Genomic DNA, 21,953 nt, shown 5'->3' with positions numbered 1-21,953 from the left:
GCTGCAAAAACCTTTAAGCATATTTGCACTGCACAAGACACTTACAAATGTGGATTGCACAACACTGGACATTATATTCTTCATTCCCAGTTAATACTTGTACAGCTGCTGTTATTGTGTATATATATATATATTTATATTTATATTTCTTCATACATTCTTATATATTTCTATACTGTGTATTGTGTATTTTGTTGTACAGTTATTTTATTTTCAACTTTAATTTATATATTTTATCTTATTCTTCCCCAGTTAAATTTACCCTTCATTCTAATTTGTGTTGTACAGTTATTTCATTTTTAACTTTAATTTTTATATTTTATTTGATTTTATTCCTTCCTAGTTAAATTTACCCCTTTTTAATTTTCATATTTATTTCCTATCTTATTCATAGCCTTTTTTTTTTTTTTTTTTAAGTCACAAGCAGTTGTCTAAGCATTTCACTGCATATCGTACTGTGTATGACTGTGTATGTGACAAATAAAATTTGAATTTGAATTTGAAAATTTGAAACCTAGTACTAAACAGAGTACTAAATGATATTAAGTCAGAAAAACATGAAAGGAGGAGCTGGGGTGGATTTGTGTTTCAGGCTACGTCCACACGTACACGGGTATTTTTGAAAACTGAGATTTTCCGTTTTCGTTTTAAAAAATAATCCCGTCCACACGTAAAGGCAGAAATGAAGGAAAACGCTGCTAGGAACATACCAAAGCAACAGGTGGCGATATATTCCTAACCGTGCAGAAATGTTGGCCAATCAGAAGTCTAGAAGCCTCTGTGGGAAAAAGTAAACAAAGCTGGGGCATAGAAGCAGAACCAAGTCGTATGTGTGGAGGGACAGTAACTGTGTGTGTATATGTAAGCATTTAAACACTGCAGAGAATACAATTAACAGTAATAGCATTGTAGAAATTCATTTCACCGAAGCAATAACGTGGCGCACAGTGTGACGTCAAAAAATGGGCACACCTTTGACGCTGCGTTTTCTGCGTTTTCACCGTTTTTCTCGTCCACACGTAAATGCAGAAACTGAGTTTTCAAAAATATCCACCCTGGCCGGAGTTTTTTAAAACTCCGTTTTCAGTGACCAAAAACGCCGTTTACGTGTGGACGAAAGATGCAAACGCATAGAAAAATCTGCGTTTTCAAAAATACCCAGGTACGTGTGGACATAGCCTCAGAGTGGATCGCAGATGGGCAGCAACAACTGTGGGCTGGGTGCAGCAGCTTAAATATTGTGCCCTATCTGAGATTTGGATTGGATGGACCCACCGGCCGATGGGTTGATGTTGAGATGAGCTCACCTGTTGAGATTGGTGCTGTGCTTGACTTTGTGGTCTGCTTGAACTAATGCCTGATGTTATCCACTGGCAGATTTGAGTACTCTCATCATGTATTATATGAAACTGTGAGTGCTGCAGAGGTTTGACAAGATGTGTGGCAGATATTTGGATGAGAGATGCTGCAGGTTAAAGAAGGTTAAAACAGGCTCTTCAAATGGTTTACTACTACTATGTGAGCCTGGTCAGGCAGTTCATTCAGGCATGACCAGTCAGTACCCTTTCCTCCAATTATCATGTTTCCTCTGGTTGCTAAAATAGGACCAAAGAGCTTTCATATCAAGGCAGCGACTGAACATTAACATGAATCATTTTAACACCACATTTATGCATTGCCTGAGCAGAGGAAACAGCAAAAGCTGCCACTTCTGTCGAAGTGCTCCAAATGCATTTCCCCTCACCCCGTGATCTGAGATCAAAGAAAAGGCAAAGAAATGTATTGTTGTGCAAATGCACCTGTTAATCTTCTCTCTGCACACACGGACACCTTGCTGTGTTATACAAACTTCAGAAGGTGCTTTAGACAAAGCTGGATAAACACAACATGTCTAACAAGGACGAATCCCCACTTTACACCACCCCAGTGACCTGCAGTTTCTCCTGCTTGTCTTCTTGTAATCCTAGTGGCATGACTGTCCAATACCACATATGATGCCAATAACACAGGTAGATTCTACAAATGTCAACACAGAAAAACACCCACACAATGACGCACAAACACAGGCTGATCGCAGCCCCACTGATGGCACCCTCTCAGCTCATCAGCAGCGATGTTTACTCTGCTTCGGTGCCAGTCTGCCACTGCCGTCCCCATATTCTCCCACATTTCTCCATGGAAATATAGCTTATTATAAACAGCACAACAGCAATTTCATTGTTCATGATGGGGTGCCTGATACACTTATTATTTTTTTAATGAAACCGTAATCAGTGACATGCCGGAGCTGAGTGAGAAAACAGTTACTAAACTGAGCTAACAAGACTGTAAATGACACTTGTGATTAAAGCCCAACGCAAGATGGGTCCCACATGTCGTTCCTCCATCGGCACTCCCTCTGATGGCCCACTGACTTTGCAGTCAGTGGGAATTAGTATGCAAGTTCTCATAGGTGGGTATAAATAGATGTTACTGCATGCTTTCACTGACAGCTTACAAACTATTCCCCCATAACATGCTACAGCATGTTTTGGGCATTGTAAAATTGTGCGACATGAGCCTGTCATTAGTGACAGTGAAGCAGTCTGGAGTGAGTCGTCCTCCTGTTACCTCCAGTAATCTTTTGCCTCTGTTAGCAAGCAAAGTCAAAAAACAGCTGACCTTCCTTCCATATATATCTATATATAGATATATTTATTTATTTATATTTATATTTATATGAACGCTACTATTGAACAACAGGCATGCATTCATTTGTTCCCGTGTGTTAAAAATGTATTCCATATTCATTAATTATTATGGATTTAAAGACACACATGCACACACACACACACACACACACACATTAACCTGTATATATAAATTACAGGTTAATTGACTTTGTCAAGCACAGCACCAATCTCAACAGGTGAGCTCATCTCAACATCAACCCATCGGCCGGTGGGTCCATCCAATCCAAATCTCAGATAGGGCACAATATTTAAGCTGCTGCACCCAGCCCACAGTTGTTGCTGCCCATCTGCGATCCACTCTGAGGCTATGTCCACATGTACCCGGGTATTTTTGAAAACGCAGATTTTTCTATGCGTTTGCACCTTTCGTCCACACGTAAACGGCGTTTTTGGTCACTGAAAACGGAGTTTTAAAAAACTCCGGCCAGGTTGGATATTTTTGAAAACTCCGTTTTTGCATTTACGTGTGGACGAGAAAAACGGTGAAAACGCAGAAAACGCAGCGTCAAAGGTGTGCACATTTTTTGACGTCACACTGTGTGCCACGTTATTACTTCGGTGAAATGAATTTCTACAATACTATTACTGTTAATTGTATTGTCCCTCCACACATACGACTCGGTTCTGCTTCTATGTCCCAGCTTTGTTTACTTTTTCCCACCGAGGCTTCTAGACTTCTAGCTTTCAGCACAAATTCCAGCTTCTTAAGCTGTTTTTAGCACAAACTTCAGCTTCTTTTCAGCAGAAAGTCTGCTGATTCAGCTCTTTTCAGTACAATTTTCAGCTTTTTCACCTCTTCTTAGCACAATTTTCATCCGCTTCTGCTCAGTGCACATTTTTTTCCTCTCATCATATCTTTGTTTGGGACCAGAACTGGTTTGGCGCAGTGGGATGCACAGCTGCTATGAGATCTGGTGGCAAGGGTTCGAGTACTACATGGGACAGATGCTGCACATCTTCCCTGCTTGCATGCGATCTGTTTTCTTGACACTTTTCAGTGTAGTCTTTCAAATAAAGCAGAGTTCAGCTTCTACACCTGTTTTCAACAAATAGCTCTCCTTCTTCTGCTGTTTTCAGATTCCACTACACGGCATTCACACTGCATTTTCGCAGGAAATGCAACTTTTTCTAGTTTGATTACATTTCCTGCTGCAGAAGTTCACGATTGATTATGGAACTTCTTTTGTTGATATTAACAGACTTCCTCACTGAGATTTGGTTCACACTGTGGAACAGGCCTTTCTAGAAAGAGTGGTCGAGTAACACAGGATGTTATGTCTAGATTTCTACTGGAGCTGCGACATGACACTAACCAGATCGACTCAGAGTCATTCTGCTCAGAGGGCCCGAGCAGGCTCTTATTTCTAAGTGATGAATGATGCTTTAGGGAAAGGAAGCTGCAATATATCACCAAACTGACATACAAGCAAAATCCATAAAACCTTACTCAGTGGAGGTCACAGCTGCACTGACAAATTAAAAGAGGTGAATCAGCAGACTGTCTGCTGAAAAGAGGAAAAGAAGCTGAAGTTTGTGCTAAAAACAGCTTAAGAAGCTGGAATTTGTGCTGGAAAGTAGTGAAAAACTGAAAATTTTGCTAAAAAGAGGTGAAAAAGCTGAAATTTGTGTGGAAAAGAGTTTAAACAGTTGAAGTGTTAACTGAAGAAAATGTTGCCATAAGCGGGATTCGAACCCGGGCCTCCTGGTCTGAGAACGGGTGCTCATCTCACTGAGCTAAAACATGGCTCAGCCCAGCAAGCAAAACTGGTGATCACACTGATAATGTGGTCCCTGTCAGCAAAATGGGCCAAAAAATGTCATAAAAAGCTGATCATCTCAAAAAGTATAAAAGTTATCATCACCAAAAGATATAGCAGTCGAAAGCAGAAATAGCAGAACAGTTTAAAGATTGAACGGTAAAAAATCGACTGAAAACTGAGGGAGTAGTTAAGCGGCAAAGAAACGGAGCAACTAGAATAATAAAGGATAAAGAATAAAGAGAAACAGGAACTCAATAGTGTGAATGCCTGTGAGGCATTCACACTATTGAGTCTCTAACTAAGCTTCTAAACTACTACAAAAAGAACATCTTACTAACCACATTGCTACTACGTGCTCTATATATTCAATGTATTTTTTTTTTTTACAAATATCAACAAAACTAATAAGTCAGAGAAACTCAAATACACCCAAATACAAGGCCATAACAACCATTATGAACTGTAAAACGTGCTGGCATTGGAAATGCTCCTCCTTTAGGAATGTGGTCAAGTCAGGTGGAGGAAAACAGCTGTGGGCAAGAAACAAACCTCCAGCTTTTTTTTTTTTTTTCAGAACTACGGCTGTGCTCATTATTCTGATTTGTGGAGATGGCCTTCATCTCAGTGAAGCTGTATTTTAATGGCATTTGAGTTTGTAGGAAGTGTAGAATTTTAGAGTAATGCTACAAAACTGCCAGCCGAGACTGATTATACATGAATGTTAGTGACTGGAGAGCTGCTTTGTCAACAAAACAGGAGCTTAAATAACTGGATATTTGTAATCATATTTGGAAACACTGGCACACAAGCACAGACTCACATACAGTACAAAGCAAGAACCTATAAGAAGTTTCACAGAGAATACAAATGACAACGAAAGTACCAAATACTGAGAAGAGAAAAACCACAGATAATCTGTCAAAGAAGGAAAAGACTATAGCGATGATTGGGCAATGAGAAACAGGTAGAAACATTCAAGGAATTGCAGAAGCTGAAAAATAAATGAAATAGTCAAAAAAAAAAAAGATTTGCCCATGAGTTCTCACAAGGTCAAAGTAATAATAATAATAATAATAATAATAATAATAATAATAATAATAATAATAATAATAATGGCTTGCATTTATATAGTGCTTTTCGGGACCCCTCAAAGCGCTTTACAATACCACTATTCATTCACTCTCACATTCATACACTGGTGAAGGCCAAGTAAAAAAGATTTCATATTTATTTCTAGATTATTTGTTCGTCGTATCTTCTTTCCTTCTCTACCTTCATGTAGAGACGATCCAGTGTAAATCCTTTTATTTAGGCTTTTTGTGACTAAAGTTGAACTTGATTAATGATCATGCTTAAGTTTGTCACTCACCATGAGCTCAATAGTGGTCAGATAATGAGCCCCATGTAACTATTCTGTAACCACTGCACATTTGTTCAATTGTCACTTGTCTGTCTGTGCTGAATCCTTTACAAGCGCTCTTAAAGGAAAAACAAACATTAGAACAACAAAAACAAACAACATTATCCTGGTGGTCAGGCGTAGGCCATCCAGATTCCAGAGGTGCTGTAAAAGGTCATAAAGTTAACACTCTGCTGTAAAAAGAAGTAACACTGGTTTTAAACACAGTATGTGTCACACTGTATTCACTTCTCCCCTGTAACATTCACATTTTCTCCAACATTTTCTCAACAACACAGTGTAATTTCATCACCAACAAATAGCCTGTAACCACAGTTTTCTTCACACAAAAACTCAGTAATCCTGAAGTAGAAAAACATTAAGTTGTGTGTCCTGCTGTAAATCACATGATCAAATCACATGATTAACCCTCTACTGTAGAAAAGAAATGTTAATGTTAGCGCTGCGCAGGTGTATACACTCTTTCTCACAGTGATCTCTGTGAGCAGCACAGGGTGGTGAATAACACCCTTGGTAAATTCAAAAACCCAGAAAAATTACAACTAAAAAGGTTAAATTTGCAGAGTTCACATAGTCATGTGACCCAAGTTTCCTCCTGTGGTCTCCTATTGCTCCTGCAACAAGAGACACACACAGAGATACATCCACACCTTTGTCACATCAGCATGGGGGTTAAGTTCACATAGTGGTGTTAAGTCAGTCAGTTCTTGTCAGCTTTTGTCAGCTTTTATCAGTCAGTCAGTTCCCCATCTTTTTTATTTTCACTCATCATTAATTCGTTAATTCTTTCTTTGCTGATAGCGGAATCTATCGTCGCATTTTGTTTCCACCTTCAGCAAAACGACAACATTTCGAAAAGAAAAAATTTAGACTGGATTTCCTCGTTGAATCCTCATAGAAAAAGGGACTCGCTTCCTAATTGTCCCAAATAAATGGCTTTCTCCTGAGCCCATTTTAATTTTGGAGAAACTCACTTTGCAACCGTTCGCAACAACATGTTGTAGTTCTTCCTATTCAACGTTCAGATCTGCTTAGATGACAGAGGCACAGAGGCAGATGACACTCTCCTAACGCCCCAAATGGCGGAGATTCCGAACTCTCCTCACGGCGGAGTCACCGAACCTAGGTTGTCTCTACGCCCCAAACAGCGGAGAAGCCTGCATCTCTCTCACGCGGCTAGCGCGCTCCTGTACCTGCGTTCAACGCACAGCACGTAGCTGCTCTCTAAGGCCTTCTGTACTCACTGTTCATGTTGTTTTTGTCCACGGGAAAGTCTCTGGATCCCATCAATCGCCATCAAACCGGAGGGGAGTTCAGACGCAAACTCTCCGGGCGGGTGATAAAGTTAAGCACCGGGTCTTTCATCAGGCATCCAAGACGCTGGCTGCTAGCAGACTGCGGCGGCGTCATCTCCCTCTCCTCGGTTGGATGTGTTGGTATCCGGCTCGGAAGTACCAAATAAATGTTGGGTCTGTGTTTCCACATGCCCCGCTAGTTTAGAGACTTATTCCTCATGAAGAACACAAGACATAACAGAACATCTTCAACCGGTCTTTAACTCACTAACGAGGGAAGCCTTGGTCAGAGCCAGGCGGTGGAGCATAATGCTCTAGCCCAAATCCTTCACATGGGATGTGCTTGTGATAAAACACTACAGCCTCCCCCCAGAACCTTGAGAGGCTGGGGAGGGGGACAAAGGAATGCCTTGATCACAGAGTTTGAAACAATGTAGAGGTGGTAAGCATAAAAATGACGACATTTAACAATTCACTTTAACAGCAGCTGTGTACCAGTTTCATGATAAATTTAAGAACATTTAAGGAAAGACAGGTGGTGCATGAAGGCAGGATTTCATTAAAAGATATATTTGTAACATCAACTCCTGACTCTTGCAAACAAAAGGAGGTAACTTAAGCTGTGAAATTATCTACATTATCTTGTTTCCTGTTAAATGTATGTATAAACTGGGAGAAACAAGTTGTTTCAGCTGCTGTTGCCTTCTTATCTGGCCATTCGTCTCCAGGCTCTAACACCAATGAGGCATTTTCACCCAGAGAGCTATTTCCTCTTTTTCAGACTAGTCTCTGTAAACTTTGGGATGATTTTGTGGAAAAGTCACAGTAGGTCAGCAGTTTCTGAAATATTCAGACCAGCTCGTCAGGCACCAACAACCATGCAGAGTCTAGAGTTATTTAAATCACCTTTCTTCCCCTAACTGATGCTCAGTTTGAACTTCAGCAGGTTGTCTTGACAGTTATAGCCATTACTTTGGCTGATGAGATTTTTATGTGAACAATTAAGTAGATAACGAAGTGGGCGATTGCATCTCTATGTCTGTACTCCTCAATCTCTGGTCCTCTACTAGAGGCCTGGGAGTTTGAGGCTACTGAGCAGCATCTTAGGTGTTCCTTGAGCTGCACTCTTATGGACAGAGGCCTCTGATGTTGTTGTTTGAACTTTGTCTTCCACATCTGCTCCAGTTGCTCCTTCAAGTGATTTTATGGATGTCCAAGCCCGGCTTTATACTCAATGTGGACTTAAATCCCACAAACAAATGACCAATTCCCTATTACCCTATATTCTCTTAAACACACATTGTTTCTTTTTCTCTTTTACCATGAAATACCATATTACCTTAAACTCAGTACTGTCATTCTCAAAGTTTCATTATCCTTACTTCAAAGCTTTACTTTATTCTCAAGAATTTCGTTTTACCACTACTGAGCCAATTTAATAGTTAATATCGTCAACTCAGCGAACAGATAATTTAGAATTCATCCAATCTGCACAAAAATGCTTTTTGAACAGGCTTGTGCCTACCTTTAAATCTTTTTAGACCGGTCTTCTGTTCGCCTCATTTCAGATCCAACCTTCGGCCACATATGGTCTCTCTGTTGCAAAGGGAACCGGGCAGAAAGACCAAATATTAAACCAGATTCTTTGATCCCCATGATAGAACAGAGAAAACCCGACTCAGGAGTGGTCAAAACATTTATAATTCTTTATTCAATTATCTTCCGGAAGAGAGAGCCCTGCACAGCCCAAAGTCAGTTGCAGAATCTCTAACATTAGAAGCTAAAAATGTGTCTCATATAGGTGTTATTTTGGTCCTTCACACGTCACACATCGTTTCGATAAAAACAAGTCCTTGTATGTACTAGTTCCACTTTTCTGTCTGGTTTCATGTATTCTATTAATATACCTCTGCAGCTCTACCCTAGACTTCCTGTTTTTCAGGCTGGCTAAGCACTTTGTTTTTGAGTCAAAAGTGGCCTTGCTTTACAAACCTTCATTATTAAAGTACATAAAATAACAATCATATATTAATTACATGACACTCCCTAGTACTGCTATATTTTCTCATGTTCCTTCTTCCTAATGTCACTGTGGTGGGATTGCTACATCTATCACAACTGCAGTCTCTCCTCCTGAGTTCCTGATGAGTGTTTTGGGGTGGCTGTGGCTCAGGAGGTAGAGCAGGTCACTTTTTTGGTTATTTGTGTTTTCCCTATAGGACCACTTACAGCATTATTAGTCATCTAGAAATGTACTGAATAATATTGTTTACGTTGACACTCTGTGTGTGTGTGTGTGTGTGTGTGTGTGTGTGTGTGTGTGTGTGTGGTCATACTATGCAAAATTGTAGTTTATTGCCTTGGAAAGGTCCTTTGAGGTTCCTCTGCCCAGGGACTGTCCCTCTGTGGATGCTGGAGTCAGGGTGTCACAGTTTGGCAGGGCAAACCGTGGGGAAGTAGGGAAGGGAGGACCCAGTCGCGGTACTCCGTGTCTAAGCAGTGCATTTATTTACATTGAATGAAACAATAACAGTAAATCCCCATGCTCCCCCGTGCTCTCCCGTGACTCCCGTGTCGTGTCTTCTCAAAAAGTCCGTGCACCGTGTTCTCCACTCTCGTGTGTCCACACACACCGTGTGCCTGCTGCCCTCCTCCACGCTCCTCCTGAGGGGAAAATAACAGAGGCAGCTGTCAAGACACTGTATTCCAGTAGGCATACACTCACAGACTTTAACTGCGCTAAGACTGACACGAAGTCTCACGCAATGATCCCGCGCTGGTGGGAGTTCCATCGGTCTCCTAAATAGCTCCCCCAACGAGCCTGATCAGCAGCAGGTGTGTGGGGCTTCAGGCGTGGCCAATCCTCTAGCAGGACCACACCCATCAGGCCTGCAGGTGCTTGGCATCCACACACACATATATACGCACACATACCTACACACGCCTACACATACAATAAGTGGAACACCGGAACAGAAGCATAGACTTACAAATACATATCACAATAAGAAGTCCATAACTGCTCAGACCCAGGATCCCTGACACAGGGGCTCTCAGATATATATAACACGATTTTCCACATTTTAAAGGACGTTAATGCATTGGTGCACAGATCAACATACCATAAAACACACAGTGCACAAAGTTTACAGTGAGCTAACATGATCAAACACTGTGTCTGTGATAGATTTGCAAATCATTAGTCACTAAATGCTGAAGCTGTCATAACTAATTACTGCATAAAGGGTTTCAGTTTATTGGACAAAGAAGACTTCTAACTGTTACTCTCACATCTGAAATTTCATTATAAAGTATCAAAATATAAATTTCTAAATTCCTCCTGCAGATACACTGAGGATTATTTGATTCAGTCCTCCACTCACAGTTGTGTTTATTTTGTTGGTGCTCCAGGGTAATGGAACTGAAACATACTCAGAGACCTTTTATTAACTACAGCAGGAACTTCCACTCACCAGTGACCTGCCTATGAGCTCAGACCACTTATAAATAATTTATTTAGTTTTCTTGATTATTTTATGCTGCCATCAGTGTCTAGCTCTAAATAAGGCATTTGTTTAAAAAATATGCAGCAAGAGAAGGCTGAACGTTAATAGGACTGAACAACATTTGAAATGCCTCATTGAGTGCAGTGGATATTCAGCAACTTAACATTTGCTCTGATACATCACATACACCAAACTTTTCATCGAGACACTGTGGTGGGGTCTATTATTTTCTATGTTGTGGTCTGCTGGAGTGGTGGAATGGCAGAGAGGGACAGGGGGAAACTCAACAAACTGGTCAGGAGGGCCAGCTCTGTCCTGGACTGTCCGCTGAAGTCCATCGAGCAGGTTGGGGAGGAGAGGATGTTGTCTAAGCTAACATCCATCATGGACAACACCTCCCACCCCCTGCATGAGACTGTACGAGCACTGAGCAGCTCGTTTAGCAGTGGACTTTTAAACCCACAGTGTAGGAAGGAGCGCTACCGCAGGTCATTCTTACCAGCAGCTGTCAGACTCTATAATGCAGCTTAACATTCTTTTGGTCTTACTCACCAGCTTGTTTGTTTACTGTACATTTTATACATAGCTCTGTACATTTTATACATATCTCCATAAAATTTTTCAATGTTTCTATACATATTTTGTACATTGTTACCTGTATATACCTGTATGTACAAACTTTGGTTGCTTATGTTTATAGGACCACCTTCTGTGTCTTCCTTTTATATTTTATTTCCCCTTGCTGTAAGAGCTCTGTAACACCGAAATTTCTCATCCGTGGGATAATAAAGGTTTATTCTATTCTATTCTATTCTAACAGTCACTTTAGGGACGACTAAGCTGATGCTCTGCAACCAGATCACTTCGTGATGACAACAACAAAGGAAAATCATGGGACAGAAAAATGTTTCTGACACTTTTTTAGATTCAACAAACTCACCATGGCTCACACCAAGAAGGCTGTAAAACCCTCAGGGAAATTGTTTCTTTGGGGGGTTTTTCTTCCTATGAAATCTGTATTTGTGTGTGTGCAACTTTTTGTGCCTTTTTTTTTAAAGGGAAATTATTTTAATTCCCCAACAGTATTATCAGTAGTAATGGGTTCACTTCAAGCCTCACTCTGGAACAATGCACAAATTGAGCACTACTTTGTCTGTTGATACAAATAAAGCTTTCGAGCTCATTCCAAGATCAGAGCTGCCAGCTTCAAACTCTTTAGGCAAGGACAGCACAAAGAATTGGTCTGAATAAGTGCATCCAAAAGGTACACTTATGTGACTCTGCACCCGCCTGCCAGAGTCTAGGACTAAGTCAGATTACAAAATCCAGTTCTTTCACTTTTTGATCCAACAGGTACCAGAGCAGGTTAGTTATGCAGCATAAGATGAAGTTCTTGCTCCAAATCCTACTTCAAAGTGCAAGTTTCTGGAGTATTGACTACTGTTGACTCTATGCATTATCCTAGGGTCTAACCTACAATATAAAACGCCTTGACACGACTGTTGTTGTGTTTTGGCTGGTATAAATGAAATTGAATTGAACTGAAATTGAAATGTTGACTGATTGATAAAGATATGAGTTCAGCATATGGTATCACATCTTGTGCCTTGTCTTGACTAATTTGTGCTGGAGTGGCTGGGAGTCAGTTAGGCCGGGTCATACTTCAATCCTGGCTGCTCTACAGTTTTTCCATTGGATTTACTTTGAATGCCTGAGTAGAAAAGAGCTAGTTCATTTACCATGCAATACATGCCAATGCGTCTGCTTTTAAAAATGCATTCACTTATTGACTTTATTTGAATAGATAAATATTTTTGTAATAATATAGAATATGTGTCTGTAGGTACTACGTGTGTGTGGTCATCCTCATATATTCATTTCCACTGCTGCTGATGGGTTGTGCTTACCTGGTGGTGGGACTGACACTCTGGGCCAGTGAGATCCCTGGGGACTCCTCTGACCGCTACAAGGAGCAGCTGACTGCCAAACGCAAGGTAACCTGCCTACTGGATTTCACCACTAACGTAATCAGAATATTTTTTGTGTTCTGCAGCCCTGAGTAGGATGTGACTGATGTCTCCTCATGTAATAAAAAAAATCATCATAGCATCACACACCTGAATCTGAGTTCTCAGTCCTTTCTTCTATCTTAGACTGTTTTTTTCTTTCAGACCACTTTTTGCTATTTTAACCAACTGCAGTCTCTTAATCCACTCTTTTCACCATTAGCTCTTCTTCTTGCTCATTAGGTGTAGAAAACCATGACTCCTCCGCGGTAAATTCTTTTGTCACTTTGGTGAGCCACCGTCTTTAACAGCCACTATGAGATCACTTTCATTTCTCCAAAACCTGCTGAGCTAATTGCATTCTCAATAACTACACCCTCAGGAGTTCTTTGTGGTCAGTGCCAACTTCTGCTAAAGTTTAGCATGCTAGCAGTGCATATGCTAGAGTTGGCATTTCCCTAAAGCACTTTTATTATTGGACTTATTCTACTTCTTACAATTAAAAATATTGTATTTTTTCAAAATAGAGAGTGATTAATGTGTCTAATTATCTGTTTATTCTCTCTTAAATGTCAGTGAGCACTGTCTGTTCTTGGCAGCGCTGACGGTGTCTCATGATCTATTATATTTTTATTTTGCCCCAGAAAGATTTCAAAGTAGCTCAGACTTTTCTGCACAAACAAATGTCTTGTTAAAATGACATTGGTGAATGCTGAGTTCTCAGTGGAAACAACTGATGCAGTGCAGCTTGTAATCTCATCATTAAGAGAGAACAAATGAAGCCGGAAACTGACAATACCTGCTGTAACACTGTTGTGAGTACTGGTTTTCTGAGACACGTTTTACTGGCTCACTCTCTTATTTGGGGAACTGCTCTCGCTAATCATGGGGAGCCTCAATGGGGGTGTCTGTGTGGATTTCCTCTGGGTGTTAGACAGCATATTGAGTTCATCTATGACTCTATAAACTCAAAATTCTCAAAAGTTACTACACTGTGTAAAATATTGATAAAATCAGAATGCGGCGATTTGCTAATCTCAAAAAATCAAATTTAATTCACTCTAGAACATATAAAACGTATTAAATGTGCAAGCTTTCAATGTCATAGGGCAGGGGTCAGCAACCTTTAACACCCAAAGAGCCACTTGGACCCGGTTTCCACGCAGAAGAAAACACTGGGAGCCGCAAATACTTTACACAACTACATCTAAAATAAAGATAACACTGTATATATTGTTTTTTACCTTTATGCTTTGTGTGAACAACTAAGGTGTGTTGCTTATGAAGTGCTATAGAGAAAATTACATTTTATTTATGTAATTAACACATTTTGAACTCTTAAAGAAATATAACAAAAGGAAAGACACCCAGCTGAACTAAAATGATCCATGTAGCAAACAAAAACTGTTGTGAGCCGCCACCCTCATATCGCCTTTGGGCTTTTGGAGCCTTGACCTGACTTTTAAAAAATAATTGGAAAAAAAGCACTATGCTGCTAAAAAAATGAAAAAAAGATTTTTGCAAAATTCTGCCTAAATATTTATTTTAATTGGTTAATGTGTGTGGCGGGGCGTGGTCTGCAGCACCGCTGCAGGGGAGGCAGACGCACCTGAGCGGCACCCGCAATCACGCCTCGCCGCCTTAACGTCTGTGCTATCTATGCTGTTGTGTTGGTGTGTGTCGGGCTGTGAGCTGAAAAGCTACAACCGGCTGTGTGCGTACAGCAACCGTGTGTGAAAAGTGGTCAATAAAGAGATGCTGAAAAGCGTGTTCATGCAAACATCATCGGGTCTGCCGTGATATGTTTACAATGGGACTTCTGCTCCTGAACCTCTGCGCACAGCGTCTGCAAATCGGGGCTGTACGAAGTCACTTTCATCTTTACGCAGGACTGTAAGTTGTCATCTGTGAGGCGTGTGCGGCGTTTGTTTTTAACATAGTTCACGGTGGAGAACAGCTGCTGACATAATGTGGATCCGAATCTGAATGTGGCCTACCTGGGGTTGAAAGTCTCATTAAATGCACGGCGTTTCAGCGGGTAAACCGGCTTTTGCGAGTGTGACGCTTATTTTGTGCGATGAAAAAATAACAGAATAGAATTTTATTTTTATATTTCAATATCACAATAATCCATTTTTTGCTGAAATCTTATTTTAATAATAATGACCTTAAGGCTCCTTAAGGATACCAATTTGTAATTGGTCTGACATTAATCTTTGTTTGACTGAGAATCATGTTCACACTGGAGAAATCTACAAAACATAATTGCGTAATCATGTATTCAACAGGTGGTGAAGATGATGATTGTGGTGGTATGTACTTTTGCCATCTGCTGGCTGCCCTACCATGTCTACTTCCTGCTGCACCAGTTCTTCCCCGAAATGTTTGAGGAAACATACATCCAGCAGGTCTATCTTGCTATCATGTGGTTGGCCATGAGCTCTACCATGTACAACCCCATCATCTACTGCTGCTTAAATGACAGGTTAGTTAGCACCTCTAAACCATTATGCAACTACTTCACCCACAGGCCATCTTATTAGTTCCACATATCAAATACTGAGGTTTAGAACTGTCTTTATTTTTCCTGTCGTAGGCTCAGCTGTGAGACATTCCTCAAAGATTCTGGTTAAGACTGACATGACAGCATCCGTCTTTTGCTTCAAACTTGTGGACAGCAACCTCATAATGCAATTTTCTTATTCAAGTACATCAAAGAGTCATTGATTTGGATTGAGATGTGGCTGACAAGAGTAGCACACAGTACGTTCTAAACAGCTTTTGTTTTTTCCATTAATGCCCCGTTAGTCTTGCTCTGAGCCATTATCTAGCTCAATTGAGATTGAAAACTTAGGATTTTAAGCATCACAGAAGGATCACAGCTCCAAGGGATGGAGTTAAAACTCCTCATGCAACTTAACCAAAAAGTTTGAGAAAATAAGGGAAAAAACAATCAGCCCCCCATGACAATGTAGGCTTTGGATATTTGCTTCTTTAATGAAGCATCTTCCATTGTCCTCCATTGCTGTAACCTGCTAATTGCCTTTGAGCTTTCAGAGAAATGCGATTTCACACTTGAGTATTTTACCTCCCAAGTCCCAAAAATGAAAATGTGTGGGCTGAGGTGAGGTTTATAGGTTTAGTCACTGGCGGTTTTTGTCTCCCTGAGCTCATATGCATAACCAATGTGAGTGTTTTTTCATCAGTCTCTTTCTTATCGCTCGCTCTCAGCGACAGACATGTTGCCTTTCCCTTCATTCTTCTCTCTCTGTCAGGGCTTCACATTTGGTTGTGTTTGTCTACTGAAGATGTTTCATGTCAGGCTTTTCTCATCTAAATCGCAAAATACTTCCATCGTGTCTTCTGTCAGTGTTTTGATTTATTTTTAGTCTTTTTTTGTAACACCTGCAAATGTGTTAATGAACAGTAACATTTGGACGTTCACTGCGCATGTGTGTTAAACTGTTACAGTTTTGCATCTGCTGTTAGCTTCATGCCCGAAGTGCCATTGACAGATGATCTTTTGATTGTACACACACGATGTTCTAGTGTCTTTGGCATACAATTGCACCACAGATATAATGTTAATAACTCAGATTTACAGTTTCCTTTACATTTAAAATATCTAGAGCATATGTGTTTCACGGATGGATGTTATTGTTGTACTGTAGTTCACCAGTAAGAAGATGAGGAAGAAATGAACCAGCTGTGTCCTCTAAACCTGCATTAAATGACTTTTTGTTTACTTGGAGGCTGTGCAACAAGCTACACAAATTTCATTATAAAGTTGGAATGAGTAATGTGTCACCGTTCTGTTTACACAACCAGAATCCACAGAGAGCTTCATTAGCTTCTATTTAGAGCTGTTTCTCAGTCCATCTGACCAATTTAGGTCTAATGTTCACTCTCTAACCAACTCCTGTGTGGAAATATCTCTTTAGCTGCTAAATGCTCCACTGAGTTTTTACTGGGGCTTCACAGAGAGGTAACGTTGAATACTTACAACACCAGTTTGACTCTGAGTGTCTCAAGTATAACACCACCCTGCTTACTGTGCTGCCACTGCCTGGCACTGTACTCCTGGCTTCATCCACACACAGAGATCAAACAAAACCAGGCCATTTGCAAACAGTTAGCTGAAGATTAAAAAACTCTGCAGAGCTAAACTGGTGATAGTTTTGTATGTCTGTCATCTTTTTTTGTAACTTTCCCAAGTTGTCACTCCTGGTCAGACATTAAAACAAAATAGCAAATTTCTCCCTTAAATTTAACAAGAAAAAATCAACTGCACGGTTGATTAATTCAGCGCTCTTACCTTTAAACCACCATAACCTCACAGTTCACATATAGTGGTTGATGCCAGATAATAGATTTCGGGGTTTTTATTTGTTATTTTTTTCACATTAACATGTTTCAGATTATTAAACACATTTTAATATTAGACAGAGATCACCAGAGTAAAGAATGCAGTTTGTAAATGATGATTTTATTTATGAGGGAATGATAGATGTCAATAAGGGAGAGGGGGCTATCCAGGTTTGAACCCAGGGTTCTCTTGGGGTGAAGCAACAGTGTAAACCTCTGAGTCACCGTGCAGCCAAATTGTCACGGCGGGGTGCGCCGGTGTGAAGAAGAGGTAGACCCAGATGCAGACACGGTGGAGACAGAACTAGGTTTCCAAAAATAAAGCGAGCCTTTATTGTGGCTGATGGCATGACAAAAACACTAGAGAACACTGAAACTGGGAAAACTAAGGAGACCAAGAACACTGTGTAACCTAAAAAGACTATGACACTCTGTGAAAGAACTATGAAGAAACTATGAACACAGAGTAACTAGGCAGGCTATGAAACAGTGACACAATAACGGAAACTATGAAAAGATGAGGTGAGGATAACAGACAATCTGACCCCGACTGAGCAGAAACACACGGATTAAGTACACATAAGGAATGATCAGGGGAAGTGGAATCACATGGGGAAAACAGCTGACAACAATTAACATAATGACAGGACAGGGGACGTGAAGCTAAATACAAAAAAACACAAGGATCCTTCAAAATAAAACGGGAAACATAACGAGACCCAGACATGACTCGAACTAGACAAACAAAGAAAACTTGGACATGAAACATGACAGATAAACACACGAAGACTTAACACAGAAAACTTCACACAGGGATGAGACAAATGGGGAGCTTGATAAATCATGAATTAAAACTGTAACCTAGGCATGACAGAATGTAACTAGATAAACTGAAATGAAACTAGACTGAAAGGAATAACAAAAACATCAAGAAACTCAGAATACTGGGTTACATGACCCAGGACCATGACACAAATCACAGGAGAACAGATTGATTTGTGTATTTCCTCCACAGGTTTCGAGCTGGTTTTAAACAAGCATTCCGCTGCTGCCCCTGCGTCCCTCAAGGCTCCTATGAAGGCCTCGAACTCAAGTCCACTCGCTATCTTCAGACCCAGACAAGTGTTTACAAGGCCAGCAGGATGGAGACCACCGTGTCTACTATTCTACAGGTTGGGGACGATGTAGAGCAGCCCAAGGTGAAAGTTATAGGAGGCCCAGCGCCTGGCGGGGCTGTGGTTGAGGCCAGACCACACAGCTCCTCCATGGACCTCACCTCAAATGGTTCATCATCCTGGAGTGTCTCCAAAACAGTATCAGAGATGTCGAGTTTCTACTCCAGTAGCAACCTAGAGGAATAGACTTCAAGTGCAGGCAGCATTTTGCTGGACAGCAGGAAAAGAATGTAAGTTGAGCGATCACGTTGCTGCTTTTGCCTGCGTGTGTTTATGAAAAGTACAGCAGGAATATGTGAGTTTGTCTGCCGGTGAATGTGAGTTTTTAATGAACACATTTCCAGTGTGTTTGCTGGAATGCCATGCTGGGAAATATTGTCCCTGTTCACAGAACTGTAGTTTCACTTAGTTATCCAATTCAGAGCTAATGGTCAGCTGGCATTCGTAGGATTTGCCAGGTGCCAGAATGGCTCGAGCTTCAACAACAAGAGCACATGTCAGTTTCAAAAAGCTAAACTGAAGCCGACACTAGCGCCTCCATTGTTCACAGCTTCTGCATGTCACCCCAGTCATCTCAGGTTCACACATGCTTGATCACGCAGGCTGCGTGACTTCGCACAGTCTATTTTAGAGTGAAGCTGTCACGCGATGCCAATACACTGCTGTAAAAACGGCGGCTTCTCCTTTTAACAGAGGGGTTTTCTCCGAAGAGACAAAGTTTTGAAAAAAGTGAAGGCAAAATGTTTTACACAAGAGTTCTCTAACAGACACTGAAACACAGGCAGATGTGGGATTTTAGTTCAAAGGGTCTCCCACAAGGGGAGATAAAAACTGTAAACAACAAATCTACTCTGAACTTGCCAGCTCTGTCTCACTGAGCAGTCCAACATGCAGAGCAAGCGCCTGTCTGATTGAAGAAGCGCTCAAAAGATCCTCTGCAGGTGTTGCTGAAAAGTTCTGGCAATCAGCATAAACACCAGCAGTGTAGGAGTCCCCCGTCATCAGGCTACGCATTGACTTCAGCAGCTGGCAGCATCATTTCTGAAAAACAGAGGCGCTTCAGATGCTAAAGAGGCTGCTGTTTCAAGAGAAGGCAAACATTTAGCTAAACACCCCACATGCCCAATATGAACCCTTAAATGATGTGAGTCCACCATTAATTCTGTTCAACACAAAGAAATAATCGAGTGTTCTGCAGAAAAGAAATGATCGAGTGTTCTGCAGAACCAGTACATTATTTTAGTTTGTTTAACATGCTCCTCCTCCATCAGATACATACACTTCATTGGTGAACTGAAAGACAGGCACTGCTTTCAGAGTGTAAAACATTTTTTTAAAAACTTTTTTTTAGCTGGCACCAACATAAAATGATCTTTTCAAGCAATTGTTCACCTTAAAATCAGATTTATTGGGCTTTCAGTTCTGGACATTCCCTGGGGTAATCCAGCAAACCACTTTAGTTTCACTTTGTCTGTTATGGTTTTTTATTTTCTTGTATTTCTATGTTAGCTTTATCGTTCTCTCCCTACACTGTTTTGGGCTGAATCTGGTACATTATATGGGTAGGCTCCATTGTTAAGATGGGCAAAGTGAACTTTAACTTCCTTTGCATGAGATGTCACTGGACAGTTGTTTCAAATACTGTTTAAGCTGTCAGTCCAAAATGTAATCCAGCTACAACAGGACACAAGTTAGTATCAGGTTTAAAGTTCTTTGCAGACTTTTTGTCCTTGGATGTGCAGCTTGTTACCTGTGGCTCTTTTAATGTGCAGTGATGTGCCTTGCTGCTTTTCATAATGTCTGAAACAAAACAAAAACACACACACACTAAACAAAACCCAAAAAGACATAAAAACAAAATTTTCCTTTTCGATAAAGCATATAGTTAGGGCTCGATCAGGTGCATTACGTGGGTTTTGCACATTCAATCACCTTCTCCACTCACTATGTGTTTATACACCTCTCTGTATTTAATTATTAGTTATTATTCATCTCTGGCTCTCTTTGTCGTGTCTTCCCCCCTGACCTCTAATAATCGCGACAGACGGCCACTCCTCCCTGAGCCAGATTCTGCTAGAGGTTTCTTCCTGTTAAAAGGTTTTTCCTTTGTCCTTCCAAATAATGGGAAGTTGTCAGGGTTTTCTTCATTTTATTTTTCTTTTTTTATTTTTGTATTATTGTAGGGTCATTACCTTATAATAAAAAGCACCTTGAGGGAACTGTTGTTGTGATGTGTCACTATATAAATAAAATTGAAATGAAAAGCCCACAGGGACAAACTGTCATTACCTCCTACAGCAGTAAACACTCAAATGTCTACATACAACTGCTGTAATAACAAAATGCTGTGAGGTGCAAACCTATGGTGACACTGTTCTCACAGTAGAAAAACTGTAAATACTTTTAACAACTGTAATGAAATTTTAAGATGTTTTGTTGCTGCTATATCTGTGAATGAATATCTGTATACAAATATCCTGCAGTGTGCTTAACAGCTAAATTCACAACAATTTACATATTTGCTGGATGCAGAGCGAACACACAGCCTCAGATACGCACATCCACAGCACTGCAGAGCTATCACTTATCAGACAAGAACACACAAAGCAAGAAAGACTGAATCCATTTGAAGTATTTCAGTGATTTTTAAAAAAACTGAAAGTAAGTAAACAGTTATTGCCATTTTTTTTTTACTTGCTTTGCACTGAGAATCAATTCACTGCTATCACACACTGAACACAGTATGCAGTAGCAGCCCTTGGTTAAATATAGTTCCAAGATGGATATTGTTTTCAGTGTGTGCACACAACACGTGCACACATGACAAGAGAGTGATCACCTGCTGACACCCATCAATGATTTCCATACAGACGCACAGACCGCTCACATGCTCCCCCCTGATTGTTGGTCTATTCTCGGCACACAAGGCCTGTTGTTATAAATTCCAGTGTCAGCTGACATGAAAGTGAGAAGCAGTTGTGAAGCAACATAAATACATTGGATTCAATAAATTCTATTGCTTTTTTCACTGCATCGTCTTGTTGACAGTGAACCATACAGCATTTAACATGGACACTGTGCACGAATAACAGGAGGTCACATTCAGTGCGGAGAGGGAAAATGAAAGGCAAATACCAGACGTGTCATCACCCGAGTTAACATTCCAGTGTTTTACCGTGGCAAAGCAGCTAGTAATAAACACAACATAGCTAGACAGGCGCATCGGTTGAGTGTTAAGACCATCAGAATAATAGCTTTGAGATTTCATATACACATACCGGACAGCCATGTTGAGTGACAGTCTAGTAAATCTACTCAAAAGAAAGAAAATTCAAAGAAGGATATCTTTCCATTAAATTATCATGCTTGTCCAGCCACTGGTGAGCAGTGTTGGGTAAGTTACTTTAAATTAGTAACTCAGTTACATTACTAGTTACTTCTATCAAAAGTAACTCAGTTACTTCAAGTTACTCGTTACTTTCAGAGTAAGTAGTTACTAGGGAAAGTAACTTTGGTTTTACTCAGAATTCTCTTGTTAATGTGTTGCTTCCGTAACTGGATACCCAGCAAGATTGCCAGTCTTCTAGCTTGCTTACTTGCCACAAGTGCACTGTGCCACCTACCAACAGAAAGGAAAAAATAATGTGCACATTTCCACGAGAGAAATCCCACGCCTGATTCTATCATAGCCTGC

The 21,953-nt window shown here is 40.5% G+C and overlaps 1 protein-coding gene across 1 annotated transcript in view; it reads left to right on the top strand.

The window, feature by feature from the left end:
* Positions 1 to 20,982, top strand: part of tacr1a (tachykinin receptor 1a) — a 52,404-nt gene extending 31,422 nt beyond the window's left edge. Inside the window, exons 3-5 of the mRNA XM_006797528.3 lie at positions 12,557 to 12,707; positions 15,008 to 15,204; positions 18,100 to 20,982. Of these exons, the coding sequence (XP_006797591.1) occupies positions 12,557 to 12,707; positions 15,008 to 15,204; positions 18,100 to 18,445 (694 nt within the window). The 3' untranslated portion in view covers positions 18,446 to 20,982. The remainder of the gene's footprint in view (positions 1 to 12,556; positions 12,708 to 15,007; positions 15,205 to 18,099) is intronic.
* Positions 20,983 to 21,953: the final 971 nt, after the last annotated feature.

Source organism: Neolamprologus brichardi, chromosome 12 (genome assembly GCF_056152115.1).
Source record: "Neolamprologus brichardi isolate AB-2024 chromosome 12, ASM5615211v1, whole genome shotgun sequence".
Taxonomy (NCBI): domain Eukaryota; kingdom Metazoa; phylum Chordata; class Actinopteri; order Cichliformes; family Cichlidae; genus Neolamprologus; species Neolamprologus brichardi.
The sequence above is the reverse complement of the archived record's forward strand: the minus strand, read 5'-3'. Positions and strand labels throughout refer to the sequence as shown.